The sequence below is a fragment of the Kwoniella shandongensis genome, chromosome 8 (assembly GCF_008629635.2).
Source record: "Kwoniella shandongensis chromosome 8, complete sequence".
NCBI classification, from domain to species: domain Eukaryota; kingdom Fungi; phylum Basidiomycota; class Tremellomycetes; order Tremellales; family Cryptococcaceae; genus Kwoniella; species Kwoniella shandongensis.
The window spans coordinates 1,098,910-1,120,020 of NC_089294.1; the positions used below are offsets into that span (position 1 = coordinate 1,098,910).

Here is a 21,111-nt window from a genome sequence, read left to right on the forward strand (position 1 = left end):
ACACGGTGGCGAACGGAGATTGACGGACAACTCCGAGCAAAAGTCAAAAGTTGACGGACGTTTAGGACGAAGCAAGAGTCCAAAACCTGCATCCATCATCCTCTTTACACTCTTCATACTCTCTCAGAATCCATAATCAATTACGAGGCGAATTATACCCAAGGCAACGACACGCATATATTCGTGCAAGATGTCGTCCTCTCTCGCCTCTCAATTACAACAAATAGCGTCACTTGACGCTTCTCGTCTTACCTCAAAATACGGTACCCCTTCCTCCAAATCATACCTCTTCCCACCGAAAGTAGCTGCCGAACATGATCTCGATTCGATTTTCACCCTCGCTCAATCAGGCTTCGATGAGCTTCTCTCCCTTGATCCGGGTATGGAGGTTTTTGAAGATGAGCTGTTCAGCGAACGAGCGAAGAGGACGGATAGGATGATGTTGTCTCAAGAGGAGAATGATGCTCTAAACACAACTTTGGGTCGATGTCTGAGAAGATTAGGCAAGTGGGTGGGCGTCATGGCAGGTGGAAAATGTATCGAATGGCTCGTGCGAAGATTCAGGTGAGCTTTCCATCCTCTCCTCTACGCCACTTGGAGCTTGCGAGCTAATACGAAATGTATACAGGATCCACGAGATGAATGCGGAAACATTACTCCTTACATTCTTGCCATACCATTCTTCACCAAATTTCGCTCGGATTCTCGCCATCCTCACCTTGCCTAAAACATCACCATACTTCGCCCCTTTCTCCGCGCTGATCGCCAAAGCTCAACCTGTCCCTCGATCATATATTACCTCATCGATCTCACCGTCTAGAGACAAGTCACTCCATCTGCTCGGGGATGTCGCGGGTCTGGTCAAGCAGGCCATCAAGGAGGATGTTGTACACCGTGCTCTTTTGACGTTTTGGACCGCTACAATGGTGGATCTTATGGAGACGGGGAAACAGGGCAAAGGCTTGGAAGAGGGTCTGATCAAGCTGTTGGTGGAGACCTTTGTGGTCATCCTCGAAACCCCAAAAGGAGGCGAGGACGTCAACGTGAGTCGTTTGTGCCCGGTCGACACTGTTTTCTTATACTTAACCAAATCTGTTTGACAGGCCGCCGTGTACCCTCCGCTCGTCCTCCTCACCCGTTCCATTACAATTGCCGACGGCCCCTTCCAAGCAATCGTATCTTCCCTCCTCACCCCTTCCAGCCTTGCTAATCCCTCTCAACGCATGCTCACCCTCCTCGTAATCCTCAACGACCGACCAACCTGGAACAGTGGTCTCGGTGTCGATGCACCGGTTCACCTTGCCAAGATTAAACAGCTTGGGGAGATACTCGTGGCAGCGATGGAGAAGTATGGTTTCGAAACTGCTTTGAAGACCGTTGTCTCCGTCTTGCTCGAGCGACCCGATTTGCACAACAAGAGTCTCGCAGCCGTGCTCGAGCACGGTCAAGTGCCTAATTCTGTTGCTCAACTCGCCGCAAAAGAGCTTCTACAGCTTGGTTCAGCGGCCACTTCTTCCGATGAAGTGAAGACTGCCTGCAAGACCCTCCTTGCGAATCTACGAGAAAGACACCCTAGTGTCGTCGATTCTGCCTTTGTCGAAGCTTCGAGTCGAGCGCCGATCGATCACGCCCTCGTGCAGAAACCAGTGGATGAAGTCGCTTTCCTCAACATATACGCTGCTGATGTCTCAAGTCGTGTCCAAGGTGTGCGAGAGGTCTTTGATCTCGCCAATTCTGGGACCGATCAGGAAAGTGCGGTCACAGCGATCATCGCTCGACTTGGCGACGACGATGAGGTTGTCATCGAGGCATTGTACCAGAACTCACAGCAACTCTCCACTCTCCTCTCTGTCGAGAAGTATATCGCTGGTGTCAAGCCCACCTTTTGGAGCGTTTCCCCCAAGCCTGCGATAATCGGTCACCATCTTGATTACATCTCCAACCATCTCCTGGTCGACCGACCCAAAGCCGGCAAGAAGATCTTCCGAGAACTCTTGTTCCCCGTCTTACTGTCGACGGAGAAGAGACAACCTTTAACCAAGGTCGAAGCTTTGAAGTTGCTCAGTGGTGGATTGAAGAACGTGGACATTTTGGGCGGGATCGTGCCGGAAATTGCCAAGGCAAGGGCGGAGAACACGAAGGGCGGAGTACAAAAGTCCAATTTACTTGTCGCAACGGCTTTGTCGGGTGAGTGGAAGGTTCCAATTCTAATCAGCATCAGGCTAACAATCGTCACAGAGGCAACCGCTACCTCAACGCAATTCGAAGAAGACGTCTCTTACTTCATCGGTCAACTCGACTCAGCCAACTCGTCCGCGAGACTTCTCGCCTACATGGTCCTTACCAAGCTTATCACTTCGTTGCAGGGAGACTTACAGCTCAATCTGGCTGTGAAAGCACTCGAGCACCTACGATTGAAGCAGAATGGACCGGTCTTGCGAGATATCCAGATTGCTGAACAAGCTCCTTCACCTGCGTTGCTTGAAGCGATCCACCGTAAAGCGGACGATGGCAGGACAACACAGAGAGCTGTGGTTGAGTTGTTGAGCTCCCTTGTCAGGGTCGTCAAGCCAGCTACAACCAACGTCACTTGGTTATCGAGTGATGTAAGTATTCATTCCGGTCATTATATCACGGGTGCTAACGATGAACACCCTTCTCAGGCTACCAACTCCGAAATTGCACCTTTCAAGGTCTACTCGGAGCAAGTCTACATTTGGGCCAACTCTGGTCTCCTTCCTGCGGCGGTCTCTTCCTCGCTACTCCGATCGCTCCTCACCCAACTTGGTGAGGAAGCCCTCCTCTTCTTCGCTTCGCTGTGGACTAGCAGCTCGCCCATCGCACTTCGAACAGCATCCCTTCGACATGCTACTGCCTTTGTATCCGCCTATTCTGGACTCAAGACTCAACAGGGCATCGACTTCCAGATCGTCATTCCTGCTTTGCTCATTGCTTTGCAGGATGGAGAAAAGGTGATCAGGCAAGCAGGTGTAGAGCTCTTGAAGGCTCTTTCCGGAGAGACAGAGGGGACTGCAACTATCTATGCTTTGGACGCCATTTACGGTGATCGATCTGGTGAGCTGGCCGGTCATTGACGAGGCGATCAACAGCTGACAGACATCTCTGCCAGACGTTGTACAACTGCTCAAAAGTACTGATCGACGAAGATACCTCGATACTTTGCTCGAGGTTGCGGATGAGATCATCATTGATGCCGGGCGCGTGAAAGTGCTTCACTCAGTCGCTCTGGAAGTCCACCGCGGTCAAAACAAGAAGTCGCTGTCGTGAGTGACCATTTCTACGCAACCATTTCCACTCGAAGGTGTCTGACATGTTCCTCTTCGGCATTCAACAGCCATCGTCGAGCTGTCATTGGATGTCTCACTTCTCACATCGTCGCTTTCCGATCTCTTCGCGAGCGACTCGTCCTCCTGGATCTTCTCTCCGAGGTTCAGGATTCGACTTTGCTGCGTGGCGTACTTCCTCTTCTTACGTCCTTGGAGAACGGCCAGGACGATGAGTTCATCTGGCTAAGCGATTTGTCATTTGAGGCGAGAACGAACTACCTTGAAGTCCTCTTTGGCGTCTTCAAGCCTCAGGCCGCGACTGTCCTTGCGGAAGAGCAAAGTCCAGCTTGGACGTTCCTGCTTTCGATGCTGGCTGAGAAATCTGCTTCTCCTATCCAAGAGCAATTGCGAAAGCTCTCGCTTCGAAAATTGGCTGACGGCGTCTTCGCTGCTCTTCCTGTCCCAGAGAAGATCGAATATGTTCTTGCGCTCATCCAGTCCCTTCACACACTTTCTTCCGAAGACTTCTTGTCCACCAAAGAGATCCTTGGAAAGTTCGAGCTCGACTCTGCTACTATCACTGAGTTAATCGACAACCTCTCCGAACCGCTCGAAACAACATTCCATCGAAAGAAGCAGAGACATGACGATACTACTGCCGAGGAAGATGGACCCACCGCCGCCGTTCATGATCTCACGGTTCTCATCGAGAGTCGGGATTGGAAATCACTCCCAGGCGACGCGGGACTGGTCGCTTCGCTCATGTCGATCCTTTCGTCGTTGTTGACAAAGCGGTTGGTGATCAAAGAAGGAGTGGACTATCTCGAACAGGAAGTGTTGGCGGCGATCTTGGCTTTGGTAGAGAAGATCGAAGATCCAGCAGAGGTGAACAGGGCTCACGTCGGAATAGAGGTCGTCATCAAGGTTATTCGTGGTATGTTTACTATTGTCACTTCATTCTCCGATGGCATGGGCTAATTTTCTACCATAGCCTCAACCAACCCTCGAACCTCACAAAGAGCTCTTTTGGTCGCTGCCGAGCTCGCGAGACTCATCCCCGATGCTGTGCTACACAACGTCATGCCCATTTTCACGTTCATGGGTGCAAGCGATTTCCAGAGAGACGATGCATACAGCTTTGGCGTGGTTGAGAAGGTAAGTTGATTGTCTCTTTTCGATGCAGCGATGCAGCGCAAGTCTGTGCCTCGATGTACTCGACACGTAGCTCACTGAGAATCATGCTGACTATCTGACTATCTACCACAGACTGTCACTCGAATTGTACCTGTCATGACCAAGTCGCTGAAAGACAAGGCCACATCCACCCTCGATTTGTACAACGAGTCCCTCACCTTCCTCAGCATCTTCACCGACATGTCGTCTCGATTACCGAAACACCGCACTCTGCCTTTCTTCGTGCATCTCGTCAAGTCCCTGGACCCCGTCGATTTCTTGGCACCAGTCTGCATGTTGTTAGTGGACAGAGCCACTACCAAGGGCGGTCGAGCTGGAAAGGACGTAGGAACAGTGTTGGAGTTGCCTGCGGCGTTGGCGGCGACCTTTGATGTCTCGGTCAGAACTGAGGTGAGCTGATCAGTGATCCTCAAGAAGGAATGCAAACTCACCGAATTATTCTTCATAGGTTCTGCTCGAGATCGTTAATGAGTTGGGTCGATTGGTCGGTGATCTCACCAGAGTCGACAAAGAAGCTTTCTTGAGCCGAACGTAAGTCGGATTAGCAGGAGTGGCTGAAGGCGTACATGCTAATTGACCAATCACAGTATCACCGAGAATGACTCGTCAGACCGACCTCTCCGCCAGATCACCTACCTTCTCAATCTTGCGACCGCTCTTATTAATCAGCTCCGAGGCAAATCTTGTGCTCAGGTGGCTGTTCAGTCCATCGTTCGACAGCTCATCATCCTTGCCGCTGCGACGTCACAGCCGACAATGGCTTCGACGGACATCCCCACAAACATGCATGCGGCTTTGGAAGGTGCAATGCAATTGCTCTCTGCTGAGAACTTCTTGGGTATTACTTTGCAATTGCTCGGCGAAGGGTCTCAGCAGGTAAGTTCAGCTAGTTCTGTACTTGCGAGAGTGTCAACAGAAGCTGATACATATGGTTTGTGCAATAGGACAAGGTCATGTCGCTCACCGTATTCACCGAGAGAGTACCGCTCATCAAAAGCGAGATTCGATCGAAGAACACAAAGACGATCGGGGAGATCCTCAAGTCCGCTGCGGGCTTACTGGGAACCTCGACGTCTACCATCTCAGCGGCGCTAATTGCGATCAAGATCGTTACCAAGACAGCTCTACCCGTGGAGGATGGCGTTCTGGCGCAGATCGTTCCCGCTGTCGTTGGTGCTGTTAGCAAATTCCACGACACGGCCAACACTGTTGGTGCATTCTCGCTCATCGAGCTGCTTGTGTAAGTATTTGTGGTACTGCTAGCGAAAACATGGGCTTACTTTTGCTGTCGTAGACGACACCTTGGTTCTCGAGTGATCCCTTACATCCAATCGATCGTTGATGTCTCCTTGACATTGATCAAGTCACCCAAGACCACGTCATCGGTCTCAAAACAAGCCTTCACTACCCTCGCGTCCATCCTTGAGACCGTCTCGACTTTCATTTCGTCGAAACAGCTCACCTCTATGATCAGACATACGATCGACTATCGATCGAAAGACGCTTCCATCTCCCTTGGAGTGTTCACTACCATCGCCAAGAGGATAAGGACGAAGACTCTTTTCCCAGTATTGATGGAATTGTGGAAGATTGTTCAGATGGAGGATGAAGGTTCGATGAAGGGATTCTTCGATCTCTTGAGATTGACATTGAAGAACGCGACGAGAGAGGATCTGCCAGGTATGATCAAACCTGTTTTCGCGTTCTTCCTGGACGTTTTCGATCTCAGACATAGATTGCAAGGAAGAGGATTCGACGCAGAGGTGAGTAAGGATGTCAAGACTCAAGAGGAAAGTTCGAGGAGCTGACTTTAAATCTGGTGTCGGTGTTCAGACCATCAACGATATTGAGGAATCAGCGATTGGATCCTTCCTCGAATTGGTCACAAAGCTGAACGAAGCGACTTTCAAGCCCTTGTTCATCAGATTGTATGACTGGGCAGTGATCGACTTGGCGGAGGGTAAAGGTGAGTTGGAGATTACTATTCGACTGTCGTTCGCGCAATGTGCTGATAAGTTCTGCTCAAAGCCATCGACGATGGTCGTCTCGTCGAGAGGAAGATCGTCTTGCTCCACGTCATGATGGGCTTGTTGGTGAAATTCAAGGTGGGTCCGAATCCCTTTACACACTTTCCATAAAGTCACGTCACGCTGACCTAATTTGTGGAATGCAGAACCTGCTCTCTCCATACATTGCCACTCTACTCCCACACATCCAAGAACTCCTCCCTGCCTACGCTTCTGGCGAGATTGCCGACTTTGCCTTATGGAAATTGCTCCTCGAAGTACTTGGCAAATCTTTCGAAGTGGATGAAGGCGCTTTCTACACCGATTCTCATCTCTTAACTCTTATCCCGTTATTGATCGCTCAATTACCTCTCTTCCCCACCGCCACTACTTCTGAGGGTGGATCCTCATCCGCGATCACTCGAACTTTATCTTCCCTGGCAGGAAGTACGACTTCCGAGAAAGTCCTGAGAACACTCAACACTTCGATCTGTCTCGCAACTCGTTCTGACGAGATCAAGACTCGTCTAGCGGCGCTCAGAGCTCTGGACGGCGTATGGGAAAGACAGACTGAGGAGATGTTAACTTTCGTCCCTGAGACGGTGTCCGAGTTCTTGGCAGAATTGTTGGAAGATGAGAGTGGAGATGTCGAAGCTGCCGCTAGGAAAGTGTTGGATAGGATTGAGAAAGTTACAGGGAGCTTGAAAGAGTATTTAGAGTAGTTGAATAGTCGTGTTCTATCGTGATAATAATGCATGGGGTTGATATCCGCGTTTCGTATACTCTGAGAGATCAGACTTGAACTGGTGGTACAACATGAGTCTTCGTGAGGATATATCTGAACGAACAGCCTTACAAATCAATACAATGTTACAAAATACTTTCAACGAGTTGTGTCACAAGGTGGAAGAGAGCAAAACGGAAACGTCGTGACAACAGAAAGCGTATCCCGTAGCCCTGAGCCGACTACCATCCTCCACCTCCCACGCCCACTCTCCTGTATTCCACCAATTCACACTCCGTCGTTTCCTCTTCCCTCTTATCTGGTATTCTGAGTCGATACCAATCTCCCGAATAAGTGATTGCAACCAACTGTTTTTCCTTCCTGGTCTGAACCTGCGTCCCTCCCATCCCTTTACTCTTGGACGACTGTGCGGACGCAGTCCGATGTGTCGTAGTCGTGCGCAACTTCACATGACCAGTCACCGATGGTGCTGATGGTACGTTGTGTCCAATGGTTGGCGTCAATACGTTCCTCGGGGTATGGAGGATCGATCCTTTTCTACCTCTTACTGAACCAGGTGTTGGTGTTGGAGTCTCGACCCTTCTCGATAAAGGTGGAGTAGCAGTCCGACTTGTCCCTTCTGATCCGAAAGAACGACGTTCGTCCCTTGATCCCATGGAGAGACTACCCATCATCGTATTCCGTTGTCCATAGAGTCCACCTTTACCACTTTGTATAGTGACATTCCCTGGTGAGTCGTTCGAGTCATCTTCGATATATGTTGTGGTGGATTTGGCCTCGACGTCCACCTCTACCCAAGTGACGACAAACCTCTCTGCTAGTACGCCACCATCATCCTCATCTGCTCGCATTGACGGGACGTTGACTCCCGCCGCTCCAAGCGCTGCTGAGAAGGCATGTGGATTCTTGCGTGGAAGATGATATTGCGCACTAGAGGCTTGAGAGGAGAAGTATTTCGGTAGAGGGAGGTTGCGCGATAGTAAATTCGTGAGAGTTGGTGTGTTGCTCGCCGACGGTGTGGCTCTATTGCACAGGAATAACTCTCTTAGCGGGTCGTCACATATAACTCGGTTAGTAGTAAAAACGACGTACGGTCTCGAACCGTCCTTGCTTGACACCGAAGACGACTCGTCTTCTCCCCAGACGTGCACAGTGCCTTTATCGCTCCATCCTACCACCCTCCCGCCTTTCGCTGCACCATTACCAGAGCCCGTGGTTGCCTCTTCAAACTCCACACCCCACATCTCTGCGCGATCTACCCCTCTTCTCAACTCCTTCTCGAGTCTACCACGACTCGTATCCCACACCCTTAACAAAGTCCCTCTCTCCGATGTGGTGAGGATATGTGATCCTGTCGCGGTGCATGATAGTGTGGATAAAGGGTGATTATGAGCCAAGATAATTGGTGAGCGGAAAGTAGGTGTTGCTATCGGTGTAGCAGATGGCGGAAGGGGCGGACAAGGTGGTAAGTGGACAAGCTGGACATGACCAGCTTGACGACCTGGTAAAGCTAGTAAAGTCGACGAAGGGGCTGTTGACAGCGCGATCAGACCTAAGACGAACAGTCAATACCCAATCAAGCGACAGAGGATCGTTGGGGGGGGAGTAAGATACGTACCAAGCTCATTCTCGACAGTCTCCCATTCACCGACCTTTTTCAACCAGAACCCATCACCGCCAGCGTCGCCGCTCTCTCTGGCTTTACCTTTACCCTTGCCTTTGGCTGCGACTCCCTTCACAAGGCCTACACCATATTCAAACGCGACAACTTTGCGTAGTAATGCTACGCAGATCGTGCCGCGTCTCGCTGCAATGCCTCGTATTGTCTCTCTGAGAATATAAAGGTAGACCGTCAGCTCGAATGACTTGCAGTACACAACAGACAGCTGTATGTTGGACGTACCCAAATTCGATCTCGGCGACAGCCTGTCCGAGCTTGTCGTTGTATATCACAGCTTTGTTAGGTGCGTATAGCGGTGATGTACCGCCTCCTTGTAAGACGAGAAGCGGCGAATTGGGAAGGATAAGAGCGAGGGCTAAAGTGCCAGGTAAGACTGTGTCACCGAATTAGCTCAGATAAGATCATGGACGAACTCGGCAAGTCTCCGGAGTGCGTGAGGAACGGACGTTGGTGGTGGCAATCATACGAGAGGTGAGCCGATGAGATGAACTCGGACATACCCTTCCTCCGTACGAGTCCCAACGGTGAGGTTTTCCAAACTTCATACCCGTTCTCTCCAGCTACTGTGAACAACTTGCCATCTTGAGAGAATGTAATGGAGTGGATTGGTGGTGGTCGGAGTGTCGATACGGTATATCGACCAAGCTGCATTGTGGCTCGTCCTCCTCAGGTCAAAGTCATGGAGACATTCTGATTATGAGCGTATTTAGTTATAGATCCTGTCGCGAGGAGACTGAGCTGTACGATAAGTGTTTTGTCTGATGACGATTGGGAGGTCTAGATGTATTGTGGTTGAATAGGTGATGGGTGGCAAGACAGCTAGCTGCTCTACGTACAGTTGAGGTCAAGGGCGATCGATGTCACGTGATTTCCGGTTTGATTGGTGCTTTTCCATTTCAACCCAACTCTCACTTTCAAGCTTCGCAACTCGCAATAACAATTCACTTCGACTTCACTCAGATCTCTACATCACAACACATCACAATAACAAAGACTGCACGCACGATATCACACTCGTCTTCTACTCCATCACATATATAGATATCGCAGCGAAACCCTTCGCCTGATACCGACCTGCAAAGACCTAGCCTCCTCCCTTTACCACCCCCATCACAACAACACTCAATATGTCGGACGACGAGAGAATGGACGAAGCTGGATTCGAGGGTGGTGATTATGCTGAAGACTACCTCGACCCTGATATGATCAAGTGAGTCAGAGTTCTTTCTGTTCCTCTAAGGCCACGAAGGCCTAAGACAAGCGGTAGTCGCTCGTTCACATCACAACCGTCAATCGTCAACCCTTCCGACCATTTCAGCCTTCCAGCCAAGTGGTTTACTGATGTTTCTCTGTTCATAATCAGCTACGAGGCAGAGGGAGAGAACGCCGACAACGAAGAAGACGGTATGAACGGCGGTGAGATCGACGAGACCATGATCGTCGTAAGTTTCTTCTCCCTCGTGTCCTTTCAACAACTTCGTCGTGCGCTGACAAGGTCCATTTGGTACGATCCGCCTTTCGCAGGAATCAAACGCACCCACCGACGGAGAGAAACAACGTACTGGAAAAGCTGCGAAACCGAACGAGGTACGAGTGACAACGCCGTATATGACGAAATATGAAAGAGCAAGAGTGTTGGGTACAAGAGCGTTGCAAATTAGGTGAGTTGTCCAGTTCTTCTGGGACGTCAAGGTCGTGTTCGGTCGCTTGGTAGTGCCAGGCGCTAGGTTGGGTGGCCCATACATGACATTCTCGTTTTCCGATCAACTTCCTTGAGGTTGTTGTCGAGAGGATGGTAGACGGGGAGACAGGAGTGACGAAACCATGTTGTCCTCACACGACGCTGACAAATGATGTTCCTTCGCGCATCGCAGTATGAATGCACCCGTCTTGGTACCGGTGGAAGGAGAGACAGACCCACTTGAGATTGCTCTGAAAGAACTGGCAGCGAAGAAGATCCCTCTGGTCATACGGCGATATCTTCCTGGTGAGTGAAATGCAACACGGTTCAAGCAGTCATGTCCAAGTACATTACTGACTTTATCTCCGGGGACCGCTGCATAGACAACTCGTTCGAAGATTGGAAAGTCGAGGAACTCATCATTCAAGAATAGACTCCCCCAAACTCTGGACAAGGTGTGCGTGTCTGAGCCTGATTGCAAGGAGACATAGTGAGATAGATCCATTCTCGTAGGAATAATTTCCGCAAACATATGCATTGGGATGTTGTGTACACTACAAACAAGATTCTCCCGTGAAGCAAAGCGCGGAAAGATAAGAAGCATAGACGTCGAAGTGGGGATACAAGACGAAATTACCGGAATCCGTCTCAGGTCGTCAGCGTGTCTGCGAATAAAGGGTTTGAGAACTACGAGTAGTTTAGGCAAGGGTGGCAAGTGACCAGTCCTTGAACCAGATCTTCTGGTCTTGAGGTGAAGCCCAATCATCGGTGTGACCTCCCTGCGAAAGAAACACGACATCAGCACAATGGTCGCGTTGAGTAAAAGAACTGCGGCTCGACTCACGAAGAAAGTTTGGGCCATGATACCGTAAATACGAGTACCTTCGGTGGTGGCAAAGGTGAGACCGGTAAGGTTGATGACGCTCTGTCCATCAACCACCAACTCCTGTTCACCGTTGGCTTGTCCGACATCGTTGAGCTTGACTCGGATGGCGACGGTCTGCCATCTGCCTGTTGCCCAAGTGTATGCACCTCGCTCGATGGACTCGCCATAACCAGTGTCGGTCTCGGTGTAAGGGACGGGAAGATAATCGTAGACCTCTCCTGCACCGTTGGTTCTCCACATCAATCTCGCGGAGAAACAGCTGTCCCGCGAATCTTGTCGTCCACCACTACAGCTCTTAGCCTGCGCCAAACTCGTTCCACCGTAGAGACCAGGCATCTTTCCTCCTTTTTGGAATTGGAAACCGTCTTGCAAGTAGACAGAGTATGACATGGAGACTTCCTTGGCGGAATCGACGGCGACGCCATTGTGGGCACCTTCGGTGTAGAATGAGAATCCGGCAGCGGAGAGACCGACAGTTCCACTTGGGTACGAGGCGGTGAGACCGGATGATCCGTCGGGCGCGTTCGACGTAGGAGGGAGTTTACCGGCGGTCAGAGGCTTGAGAGCGCCGGTGACTTCGATGGTATACAGCAATCAGTACATGTTATCAAAGGGTAAATACAACCACTACTCACAGGACAAAGAGTTGTCGGAAGTGGTCCAGCTGGCAGAACCCGTTCCCCAGGGGAAGAAATTGCTCGAATATGATGAGCCCGAGCTTGCGGCCGAAGTCTCAGCAACGGCGGAACTTGTACTGGTTGCGGTAGCTGGTGCAGACTCGGTAGAGGTGACTGCTGAGCTGGTCGGGTACTCATCTTCGGCGGCGGAAGTAGATGATGATGAAGTGGCGACCGCGGACTCGGAAGCTGCAGTGGACGAGTGTTTACCCGCACCGACGGCAACGTTGTTTACAGCGCTAATAGCGGTGGTTGCTTGAGGTGTTTCCGTCGTTTCGGAAGCTGAAGATGTCGAGGTAGCAGCGGATCCGGATCCAGATCCAGAATCAACTTTACAAGCTCTCTTCGATTTCTTTCTTCTGACGAGTTTCTGACCGTCGTGACCGTTTGCGCCGGGGATCATCCGTCTTATATTTCCAACTGAAGCGACGTGGGCATTCCGACCATGATGCACGTTGCGTGAAGCTGCTTCGTACAATGCTCGGGCCTCGACTGACGCAGCATTGGGAGTAGCGGCCGCTGTTGCGGAGAAGGAGAGCGAGAGAAGGGGAAGGGCGTATAGGAGTGTCGAAGCGTGCATATTGTGGAGTTGACAGGAGGTTTAAAGATTGACGAGAAAAGAGGTCGGATGGAAGTTGTTTGTTGTATCGCCAGGATACGTAGTTGGGTAGGGGTAGAGAACGAGGCTCACAGAGCTGCACGGTGGATTGATAGGTTGAAGGGATGAAGGGTTTGAGAGGAGGAAAAGGATGATGAAGAGTTGAATGAATGATTGAATGATTGATGATGGGATGTATGTCCTTCCCTTCCCCAAGAGGCGAAAACTGAAACTGAAACGCGTCTGTGCTTTTCCTGTTGTTGCTTTGCGTTCCTCCCGTTTTGATATGTCTTATTGTCTTTACTTTCAGGGTAATTAGTGCCGCTCGGATCTACATTACAAAATCGGGTGATCGAACATTACAAAAGAGACTAATAAGCAATAATAAATCGACTAATTGACCCGAGACTCAAGGAGATGGCTGGCGACCAAAGATCTGCATGCTGTCCGATGTGGCACCCATCCAGTCTTGGCGACATGACGATGCACTCGAGTGAGGTCGCAATGCGATCATCTGATATCTATGGTAACAGACTAGGCTATGAAGATCTCTGAATGCTTACGAATAGTTTGTTGCTTGGAGTGCCTTTGCAACGGGGATGATTGGCACAGCTTGGCTTTGCCCCGTGTGATATCGCATGGGTGTGCTTGGTCGGACAGTTGTTGATGTTTCATCAAACCGGTCAGGTGGTCGAGTGTCAAGTAATCGTGCTTCCACCATGCACCTTCTTCACCTTCTTCCTCGAACAGCAGTCGCACCCCTCCTTACCCTCTGCCGACTTGATGAGCGGGTATCCTCTTGAGCACGAGAACGAGTGTTTGATGATCGCTCCGCTATAAAGCAAATGGAAGATCAGATTGTCCAGCTGAACTGCCTTGGATTTGAGAGAAACCGTACGTACAGGGTTTGAGGTACAATGAATCCAGAACATTTGTCTTCTCCCTCGATACAGTACTTCCTTCTGCTGTTCCGTTTACAAATACTTTTGATTTCTGCTTCTTGATCAATTATGCGACCTTATCCTCTGAGCGAAAAGGTCCGATCAAGCTAAGGAAGACTGTCAAATATATTGTCTTGTCCAGACTGAGTTATTGCGATCGGAATGATCGATGCCACTCTGTGTTGAATGCTTCAGCTATGCAGAGTGCAATAATATGCATTACGCTATGTGCCTATACAGTCATGTCGCTTATATACAGTTCGGTCGTTATACACAGTTCTGGCGTTATATACAGCTATGTCTTTATAAACAGTTCGGTCATTATATACAACTTGGATATCATTACAAGTACGCCATGATCTCGCAGGAGCGAACGAACGAACTATCACTTCATACAGCGTTCATGTTCGGGCCGCGTGACTGTTCACAGTCCTTGCCTTTCTCCCCTTCTTCTTCTTCCCCTTGATGATCAAATCTGAGCTCTTCTTCGAAACCCTTCTTGCGGTTGGTATCTCTCGATTGGTCTGAAGCGAAGCTGCAGCTGTGCGCACAGAACCAGGTTCCACCATCAGGTCAGGATGACCTCCAATCGCGGCCCAGATCGCACACGATTTGTCGAACGGTGTCAAGGTAACGGGGTTCGGAGCATAGTCTGACTTGTAGAAGAGATACCATGCGTTAAGGAAGGTTTCTGGAAGGGAAATCCAGTCGTCGAACGTTTGTGGGTTTTGGTACTCCTAATGAATAGAGACATCAATCCACGTCAGCTTGTTCCGTGAAACATCGAGGTGAACAGTAAGAAATCGACAAACCGTTGGCATGCCGTCAGGGTAGAACTTGCCACCAATAGACGGTGGGGGGAGACTTTCTTCACCTAGAGAAGACGCAAAAGCGTTTCCAATCTACAGATTATGCAGTACGTCAGCTCACAAATCATTGGTACATGAGGTTCGTCGACGGATCCGAAAAAGGGAGCATAAGGGGAGAAGTCGTGACTCACATGTTGGAAAAAAGATGCCTGATCAGCTCTCAGCTTGACAATTGTCTTGTCTATCGAAGACGACATCTCTGTCATCATCCTGTTGCAGTCCTTAAGCAACGCTACCTCCAAAGCTTCGACCTCTTCCTTTGTATGGGTACGGTAATACTGGATGATTTGATTTACATCTCGAAGATCCAGCTCGAGCGCGAGTCGTTTGAGATCGACTAATTTGATCCAGGTTTTTCCAGGTGATATCAGCAGAAAATCCAAAACAGCAGAAAGATGGACTCACCAGTCAGTGCCATTGTGAGGGGCACAGCGGTACTTGAGATCTAGCTATCGCTTTGATTCTGATGATTGGGTTGTTGAAGAGACAGACATATGATAGCTGTGAACGAGACAGTGACGCGACTCTGTCACTGTGAGTTGTGTTACATAAGAACAGACACGCTGTGGCACTTGTACTGTATGCGTACATGTAGAAGACGGCAAGAGTCTCGACTTGTCAATACTCTGCCTCATGAACAAACAAGGACAGTGCCCAGTACACAGGAGCAGATTTAATCAACATGAAACATATCCATGGTTCGGTTCACAGGCCATACAGCGCTCGGTCATCCTACTGGACAGACAACGTTGAGTGAATGTGGCAAAACTGTCAGTTACTTCTCTCCGTCCAAGTCTTTTCGATGGTCTAACATTCCTATTCTCTTCATCCACAACTTCTTCACTTGGCTAAAATCAGCGACAATGGCGGCACCAGCACCACTCCCTCTTCCAAATATAGTCATACCCCCTATTCTTGTCAATCATGCGCTGTCTGCGCAGTTCCCACTGATACAAGGTGGAATCGTTCCTGTACCAGCATCTGACGACGATGCCCTCGATGTCGAACAGTTTGTCGACACTCTGAAAGTCTACGGAAACAGTACGCGCCCCGAACTAATCGCGGCGATCCATTTTCGTGAGGAAGTGCTCTTGACTCGTGAGTGGATGGCTTTGTTGAATATAACAATGGATCTGAGGTATTCTGAAACCGCCGTCAGGTATTGCTGTAGGGCAATTGCCCATAGGGCCTCAGCTGGCACATTTTCAGATTGTCAATGCTCGACTGACTGCAGACATTGGGAGGCTGGAAGGAGAAATCGGTAATAAATTCGTGACCATTTGGACGATTGTGAGCTGTTTACTGTATTGTGTCACTAAACCCTGAGCCGCCTCGGCTGATCAAAGATTTTTTAACCACAGCTCAAAAACAAAGCGTTCAGCAAGCTCGGTTTAGCCCACGAGTTGGTGCCAATGGATGGTGCACAACCCCCTGTAAGTTATGTTCCCCTACCTTGGTAATTTTCAGGCCCTGCACTGACGGAATAGCGAACGCCGGTAGTATGCTGCAAGGTTGACCAACTTCAACGCCTTGGCCCGGTCGACCGAACAGCAGGCCAGTAATTTGCTTGCGTTTTACAACATCCCTAATCAGGCAGGGTGGGCTACCATGATGATGAACAAGATCGTGTCGATCATTACCGGTGGGCCGCTTAGTAGCGTTATCCCTCATTGAAAGCTCGAAATCCCGCTCTCAGAAGGTTGTAAAGTTGTTGTGTAGTACTGCATATGCAAATGCATGAATGGTTCATCTATTCTCATCGGTGGAGCGCTTCCTTTAAACGCTTCTTTTCCAATCTCCGGTATGTCTATCGTGTGTCTATGGCGTGATTCTGTTGTTGTCGATAACTCCGTCGTCATGTCACATCTACTTGACCCTCTCTACAACCTTCACGGTCAGTTGCACCAACGCGTCCCTCGCTCCGCTTGGCGGTAACATCTCCACCAAACTCCGCGCCTCGCCCGCAAACTGCCTCGCAAGATCCACTGTTCTCGCCAATCCATCACTCTTGCCCACTATTTCTCGTGCGATCTCCACATCTCCCGGTTCTGAGAATTTCCGAAGGATCAATGGTCCGAGATCGGGGTATTTCTCCCATGCGAAGAGGGCAGGAGCGGTCGCCAGGCCTAATCGGAGGTCTGCACCCAGAGAGGGTTTGCCAAGTGTAGGATCAGGAGGGAGGAAGTCGAGTGCGTCGTCAATAAGCTGAATACGCGTAGGGAGTCAGTAAGATGTCACTGAAGACTCGACCATTGGGGGACTGAAGTGCCACTCACCTGGAACGCAATACCAAGGTTTCGTCCATATCCATATGCGACATCCTTGACCCAGTCTCCCTCCTTGGTCACTCCACCGCCACATCCTCCCAGGATAACCGCTGCCCTCGCACTCTTCGCCATCAGACTCGCCGTCTTCAAGTACGTTTTTCTCATGTAATCCTCGAATCCCTTCTGCGTTGGTGCCTTCTCGGGCTCACTCGTCGCTCGTAATTGCATGACCTCGCCTTCTATCAGGTTCGCAATGACCGTTGCCAGTAACTCCACCACTTCGCTAGATCCCAGTCGAGCAAGAGCGACGGAAGCTCTGCCCAGCAGGAAATCACCAGACAGGATCGAGAGTTTGTTTCCAAATGCTGAGGGAGCGGAAGGCGTTCCTCGACGGAGATCTGAAGCGTCAATGACATCGTCATGAAGCAGAGAAGCGACGTGAATCATCTCTGTTATACTTGCTAATCTTCTCTGAGTCGGCAAGATCGAAGGTTCGCCAGGTGAAGAGATGGTCGAATCGAAGGGTGAAGGTAGGATCGGTGGAGGTGGCGGTGGTCGTTGTTGGCTGGATGATGAAGGGTTTGGTATTCTAAATGGATCGGCAAAGACCATAGAGTTGGTTGTCGGTTCTGATCCATAAACCTCCGGATTCCAATCGTTCAACACTCCTCCTTCTACTGTCAAACTATCATCCATACTTCTCCCTCTTCCTTCCAATTGAACCTGTTCCCATCCTCTCCCTCCTAATCCGTTCGTCGCTTGACTCATCAAGAGCACCAACAGAGGCCTGAGATGTTTCCCCTCCGCTTGGAAATAGTACTTCGCAACGGTATCCAGGGAAGCATTGGAGGAACCCAACATTCGCCATAATGACGATTTCAGATTACCGATCTCTGCGTTGATAGCTGATAACGGGTCGTCGAGCGATGTAGCTGTAGAGGAAGAAGGAGCGGAGGGTGGTGTCAGGACAGAATGTGCTGATTCAGTAGCTGCTGCCCACGCAGATTGTTGACGAGGGGTGGAGGCCGATGGTGAAGACAGGGAAGAGGAGGTGGTTAAAGCTCGACGAGGTTTACGAGCTGTTTTTGAGAAAGACCGAGAAGCTGATCGAGCACATCGGGAAAGCATCGTGGGAGCGAAAGCTGAGGGACTTCCGGGGAAGTGGTGTTAGGAAAGTCAAGGGGATGCTGACAACAAGGATGGAGGGTTTGTTGTCAATGCAAAAGAGTTGAGGTGTACAGAGGGCGTTCGTATGCTCTCTCTCTCTCTCTTTGCTCTGGTTGTACGAAATTTCCGGGATGCAATTGACCTTTTGAAATCGTCACCTCTCAAGCAACCAACCCGTACACGCCCGATCAGCATACAGCGGAGATATCCTTATCACTTGACTTTCCGTAGCAAAGTATTCCCACGTCATCAAGTCATTCGCACCAGCCTCCACTTTGAAAAGTTGGTCCACTTTGATTTCTGATCCACAACAAATCTTGTCCTCTTCCATCATACACACAACAAGACCGAGCTTGACATCATGCAAGGTAAGCCACTACACGTATGCGTGAGCGGGCAGTGCTGACGCTCCCCAAAGCCTCGACATCCAGACCAAACGCACAGCGGACTCGGTCTGCTGGCTCTGCTTCAGGGTCAGATACCGGATTCGACTCTGAATCAGACTACTCCTCATCCGACGTCACGGAAGATGAAGATGGTCAAGAACTCACTCCGGCTCTTGACGCTGCTATTTTGAGAACGCTGAGCAAGATCAAGAGCAAGGATCCAAAAGTGTATGGATCAGAGAATATCTTGCAAGAGGAGTTGAAAAGGGCTCAAGAGAAAGCTCAGGAGAAGGGTTTAAAAGCGGGTATCGTAAAGAAGGCTGCAGCAAAGGTGAGCAGTGCAATCTGAGCAGTTCTCAACTTCTATTAACACGAAGGCTGATACATATCATTCGCTCTCCAGCCTTATTTGCTGTCCGACTACCATCGAAGCAAGCTCTTGTCAGGCAACAACGCAGACGATGAGGAAGAAGACCAACCCGAGCCGCTTCCATATGTTCAATCGCAATATATACTTCGACAAGAAGCAGTCTCAGCATTCAAGTCCCTTGTTCCCGAAGACGACGAAGAAGAAGATGACGAGTTCGGGCCTGTCAAGCGAGATAAGGACGACGAAGAGGTCGATCAGGATGAAGAGGAGTACAGACAGTTCCTATTGGAGATGGGAGGCGGCGAGGAAGAAGTGAGGAAGATTTTGGGAATGGGTGACGCTCCTGTTGCGAAGCATCTAGAAGTGGACAGCGAAGATGAGGAAGAACAGGAAGAGGAGAAAGTGCTTTCGAAAGTTGAGAAAGAGGAGTTAGCTGCGAGAAAGTTGGAGAAGAAGGCTAAGAAGGCAAAAGCGGATGACGATTTCTTGATGAAGTGAGTGGTGTGGCTATTTCCAGTCGCAATTTTGTCACAGGGAGGATACTTAAACTCTGCATCACAGTTATATTTTGAACCGAGGATGGATTGACCGAACGGACGATCACGTACCCACTTATGACGAAGTCGTCGGTGTGGAGAAGGAGGAAGTTGCAGAGGTTGCTGTCGCCAAGCCAAAAGCTTCGTCTTCAAGCCATCCATGGGGAGCACTAGAGGCCGAAGACGACTTTGACGAAAAGGCAGAACAGTTCGAAACGGAATACAACTTCCGATTCGAAGAGCCGTAAGTGGAATTTATATTTCACTTGCGAATGGTCAACTGACATATAATGACCTTAGTGGCGCTTCCACTATAGCTGCCCATCCTCGAGATATCCCTTCTCTTGTCCGACGACCGGATGATGCTCGAAAGTCGAAACGAGCACGACGTGCCGAACGAAAAGCTGCTGAGAAGGCGGCATTGGAAGAGGATCTCAAGAAGAAGAAGGGATCCAAGCGAAGAGAGATGGAGAAGAGGATGACGAGTCTCAAACAGGATCTAGCGGCAGAGGGAGTGGAAGGCGAGGTGGACTGGGACCAATTGGAGAAGGTGTTGGACGGTGAATGGGACGAAGGAGAGTGGGAGAAGGTCGTTGGAGGCATGTTGAGCAAGGTCGATGAGGCAGAAGATGAGGATGGAAAACCTATCTGGAATGATGATTTAGGCGATGCGGAGTATGATGAGTTTGATGATGAGGAGAATGATGGCGGGAACGACATGGAGGTGGATCAGACATACAATGAGGACGACGAGGGGCCGATCAACATGGTAAGTCTACCGCCATTTATGTCTTCCACATTGGACGATTATTGATAGTGGACCTCACAGGACGCCGACTTCATTGACGCTGAGCCATCGAAGAAGAAGCAGCGAAAACGTAACAAGCATCGAGCTCCGACTCCTGACGTCCAACTTCCTTCCGAAGAAGCTGATCTCACCGTCGCGGACAAGGCTAAGAAAGTGAAAGAGGCCATGGAAGAGTACCGAGCGCTTGACCACGAAGATATGATTGGCGACCTGCCCACGAAATTCAAATACACTAAAGCCCCGCCAACATCGTTCGGTTTGTCTCCTGTCGAGATCTTGCTAGCGACGGACGAAGAGTTGAACAAGGTTGTGGGCGTCAAGTCCATCGCACCGTACAAGAAAGGCGGAATTGGAATGGCTGGTATGGGCCTAGGCAAGAGAGTGAGAGATTTGAAGGATGAGTTGAGGAACAGAAGATGGGGTGAGGAGAACAAATCTTGGGAACAACAAGGCGGCGAGTCGTCAAACAGGGAGAGAGATAATGGGTATGGAGATAGGGAGCAGGAGAAGAGGTCGACTAAGAGAAAGGGAAGGAAGGAGAGACAGAGAGACGCCAAGGCAAACGGAAAGGAAGGTCAATCGTCAGAGGCTGGGAACGGTACGCAGGAGCAGCCACAGGCAGAGGGGAAAAGAAAGGCGGAAGTCGTAGAATCAGCCGTTGACGGAGCAGGCGACGCGGATGGGGAGAGTAAGAAGAAGAGGAGGAAGAAGAAGAAGGCCGTCGAGGCTTGATTCTTGTGTGTTCAGTACGTGGAAAGGCTGTGATGTACGACCTGCATCATTATATTAAAGGGAGGCGTTATGAATGCGACGTAATTCCATATATATGGAAGAACAGAGAGAACGGAGACGGCCTTGTAAGATTGTCAGTTTTACAGTCGACGAGTATAGAAGGGTAAAAGGTGCGGCGGCACTTACATACAGTCATTGCCTCAAGGAGGTGGGACGGTAGGATCTCCGCCTAGCATGACCCACAACACCTTCATTTCTCTTATTGACTGATAAAGCGCTC

General features: G+C 50.1%; 8 protein-coding genes across 8 annotated transcripts; 4 read left to right on the top strand and 4 right to left on the bottom strand.

The window, feature by feature from the left end:
• Nucleotides 1–190: 190 nt before the first annotated feature.
• On the top strand, nucleotides 191–7,209 carry CI109_104849 (uncharacterized protein; the record flags this gene model as incomplete). The annotated part of the gene is made up of 16 exons (XM_032007289.1): nucleotides 191–564; nucleotides 629–1,043; nucleotides 1,104–2,187; nucleotides 2,239–2,606; nucleotides 2,664–3,075; nucleotides 3,131–3,284; nucleotides 3,356–4,221; nucleotides 4,279–4,442; nucleotides 4,554–4,871; nucleotides 4,930–5,012; nucleotides 5,069–5,357; nucleotides 5,426–5,721; nucleotides 5,776–6,244; nucleotides 6,315–6,447; nucleotides 6,510–6,586; nucleotides 6,655–7,209. The coding sequence occupies 16 exons, from the start codon at nucleotides 191–193 to the stop codon at nucleotides 7,207–7,209; spliced, it is 6,057 nt and encodes a 2,018-aa protein (XP_031858403.1).
• A 244-nt stretch (nucleotides 7,210–7,453) lies between these two features.
• On the bottom strand, nucleotides 7,454–9,564 carry CI109_104850 (uncharacterized protein; the record flags this gene model as incomplete). The annotated part of the gene is made up of 5 exons (XM_032007288.1): nucleotides 7,454–8,255; nucleotides 8,325–8,784; nucleotides 8,851–9,062; nucleotides 9,136–9,286; nucleotides 9,414–9,564. The coding sequence occupies 5 exons, from the start codon at nucleotides 9,562–9,564 to the stop codon at nucleotides 7,454–7,456; spliced, it is 1,776 nt and encodes a 591-aa protein (XP_031858402.1).
• Nucleotides 9,565–10,040: 476 nt separating this feature from the next.
• CI109_104851 (uncharacterized protein) lies at nucleotides 10,041–11,027 on the top strand (the record flags this gene model as incomplete). Its single annotated transcript, XM_032007287.1, has 5 exons — nucleotides 10,041–10,123; nucleotides 10,277–10,355; nucleotides 10,438–10,574; nucleotides 10,788–10,900; nucleotides 10,978–11,027. 5 exons carry the CDS (start codon nucleotides 10,041–10,043, stop codon nucleotides 11,025–11,027), a joined length of 462 nt encoding a protein of 153 aa, XP_031858401.1.
• A 265-nt stretch (nucleotides 11,028–11,292) lies between these two features.
• On the bottom strand, nucleotides 11,293–12,737 carry CI109_104852 (uncharacterized protein; the record flags this gene model as incomplete). Its single annotated transcript, XM_032007286.1, has 3 exons — nucleotides 11,293–11,373; nucleotides 11,439–12,055; nucleotides 12,116–12,737. The coding sequence occupies 3 exons, from the start codon at nucleotides 12,735–12,737 to the stop codon at nucleotides 11,293–11,295; spliced, it is 1,320 nt and encodes a 439-aa protein (XP_031858400.1).
• A 1,360-nt stretch (nucleotides 12,738–14,097) lies between these two features.
• Nucleotides 14,098–14,983, bottom strand: CI109_104853 (uncharacterized protein; the record flags this gene model as incomplete). The annotated part of the gene is made up of 4 exons (XM_032007285.1): nucleotides 14,098–14,433; nucleotides 14,509–14,598; nucleotides 14,697–14,902; nucleotides 14,971–14,983. The coding sequence occupies 4 exons, from the start codon at nucleotides 14,981–14,983 to the stop codon at nucleotides 14,098–14,100; spliced, it is 645 nt and encodes a 214-aa protein (XP_031858399.1).
• A 277-nt stretch (nucleotides 14,984–15,260) lies between these two features.
• Nucleotides 15,261–16,239, top strand: CI109_104854 (uncharacterized protein; the record flags this gene model as incomplete). Its single annotated transcript, XM_032007284.2, has 4 exons — nucleotides 15,261–15,663; nucleotides 15,725–15,855; nucleotides 15,927–15,998; nucleotides 16,066–16,239. The coding sequence occupies 4 exons, from the start codon at nucleotides 15,261–15,263 to the stop codon at nucleotides 16,237–16,239; spliced, it is 780 nt and encodes a 259-aa protein (XP_031858398.2).
• A 192-nt stretch (nucleotides 16,240–16,431) lies between these two features.
• Nucleotides 16,432–17,960, bottom strand: CI109_104855 (uncharacterized protein; the record flags this gene model as incomplete). Its single annotated transcript, XM_032007283.1, has 2 exons — nucleotides 16,432–16,770; nucleotides 16,842–17,960. The coding sequence occupies 2 exons, from the start codon at nucleotides 17,958–17,960 to the stop codon at nucleotides 16,432–16,434; spliced, it is 1,458 nt and encodes a 485-aa protein (XP_031858397.1).
• Nucleotides 17,961–18,383: 423 nt separating this feature from the next.
• On the top strand, nucleotides 18,384–20,831 carry CI109_104856 (uncharacterized protein; the record flags this gene model as incomplete). The annotated part of the gene is made up of 5 exons (XM_032007282.2): nucleotides 18,384–18,716; nucleotides 18,789–19,249; nucleotides 19,317–19,535; nucleotides 19,592–20,060; nucleotides 20,121–20,831. 5 exons carry the CDS (start codon nucleotides 18,384–18,386, stop codon nucleotides 20,829–20,831), a joined length of 2,193 nt encoding a protein of 730 aa, XP_031858396.2.
• Nucleotides 20,832–21,111: the final 280 nt, after the last annotated feature.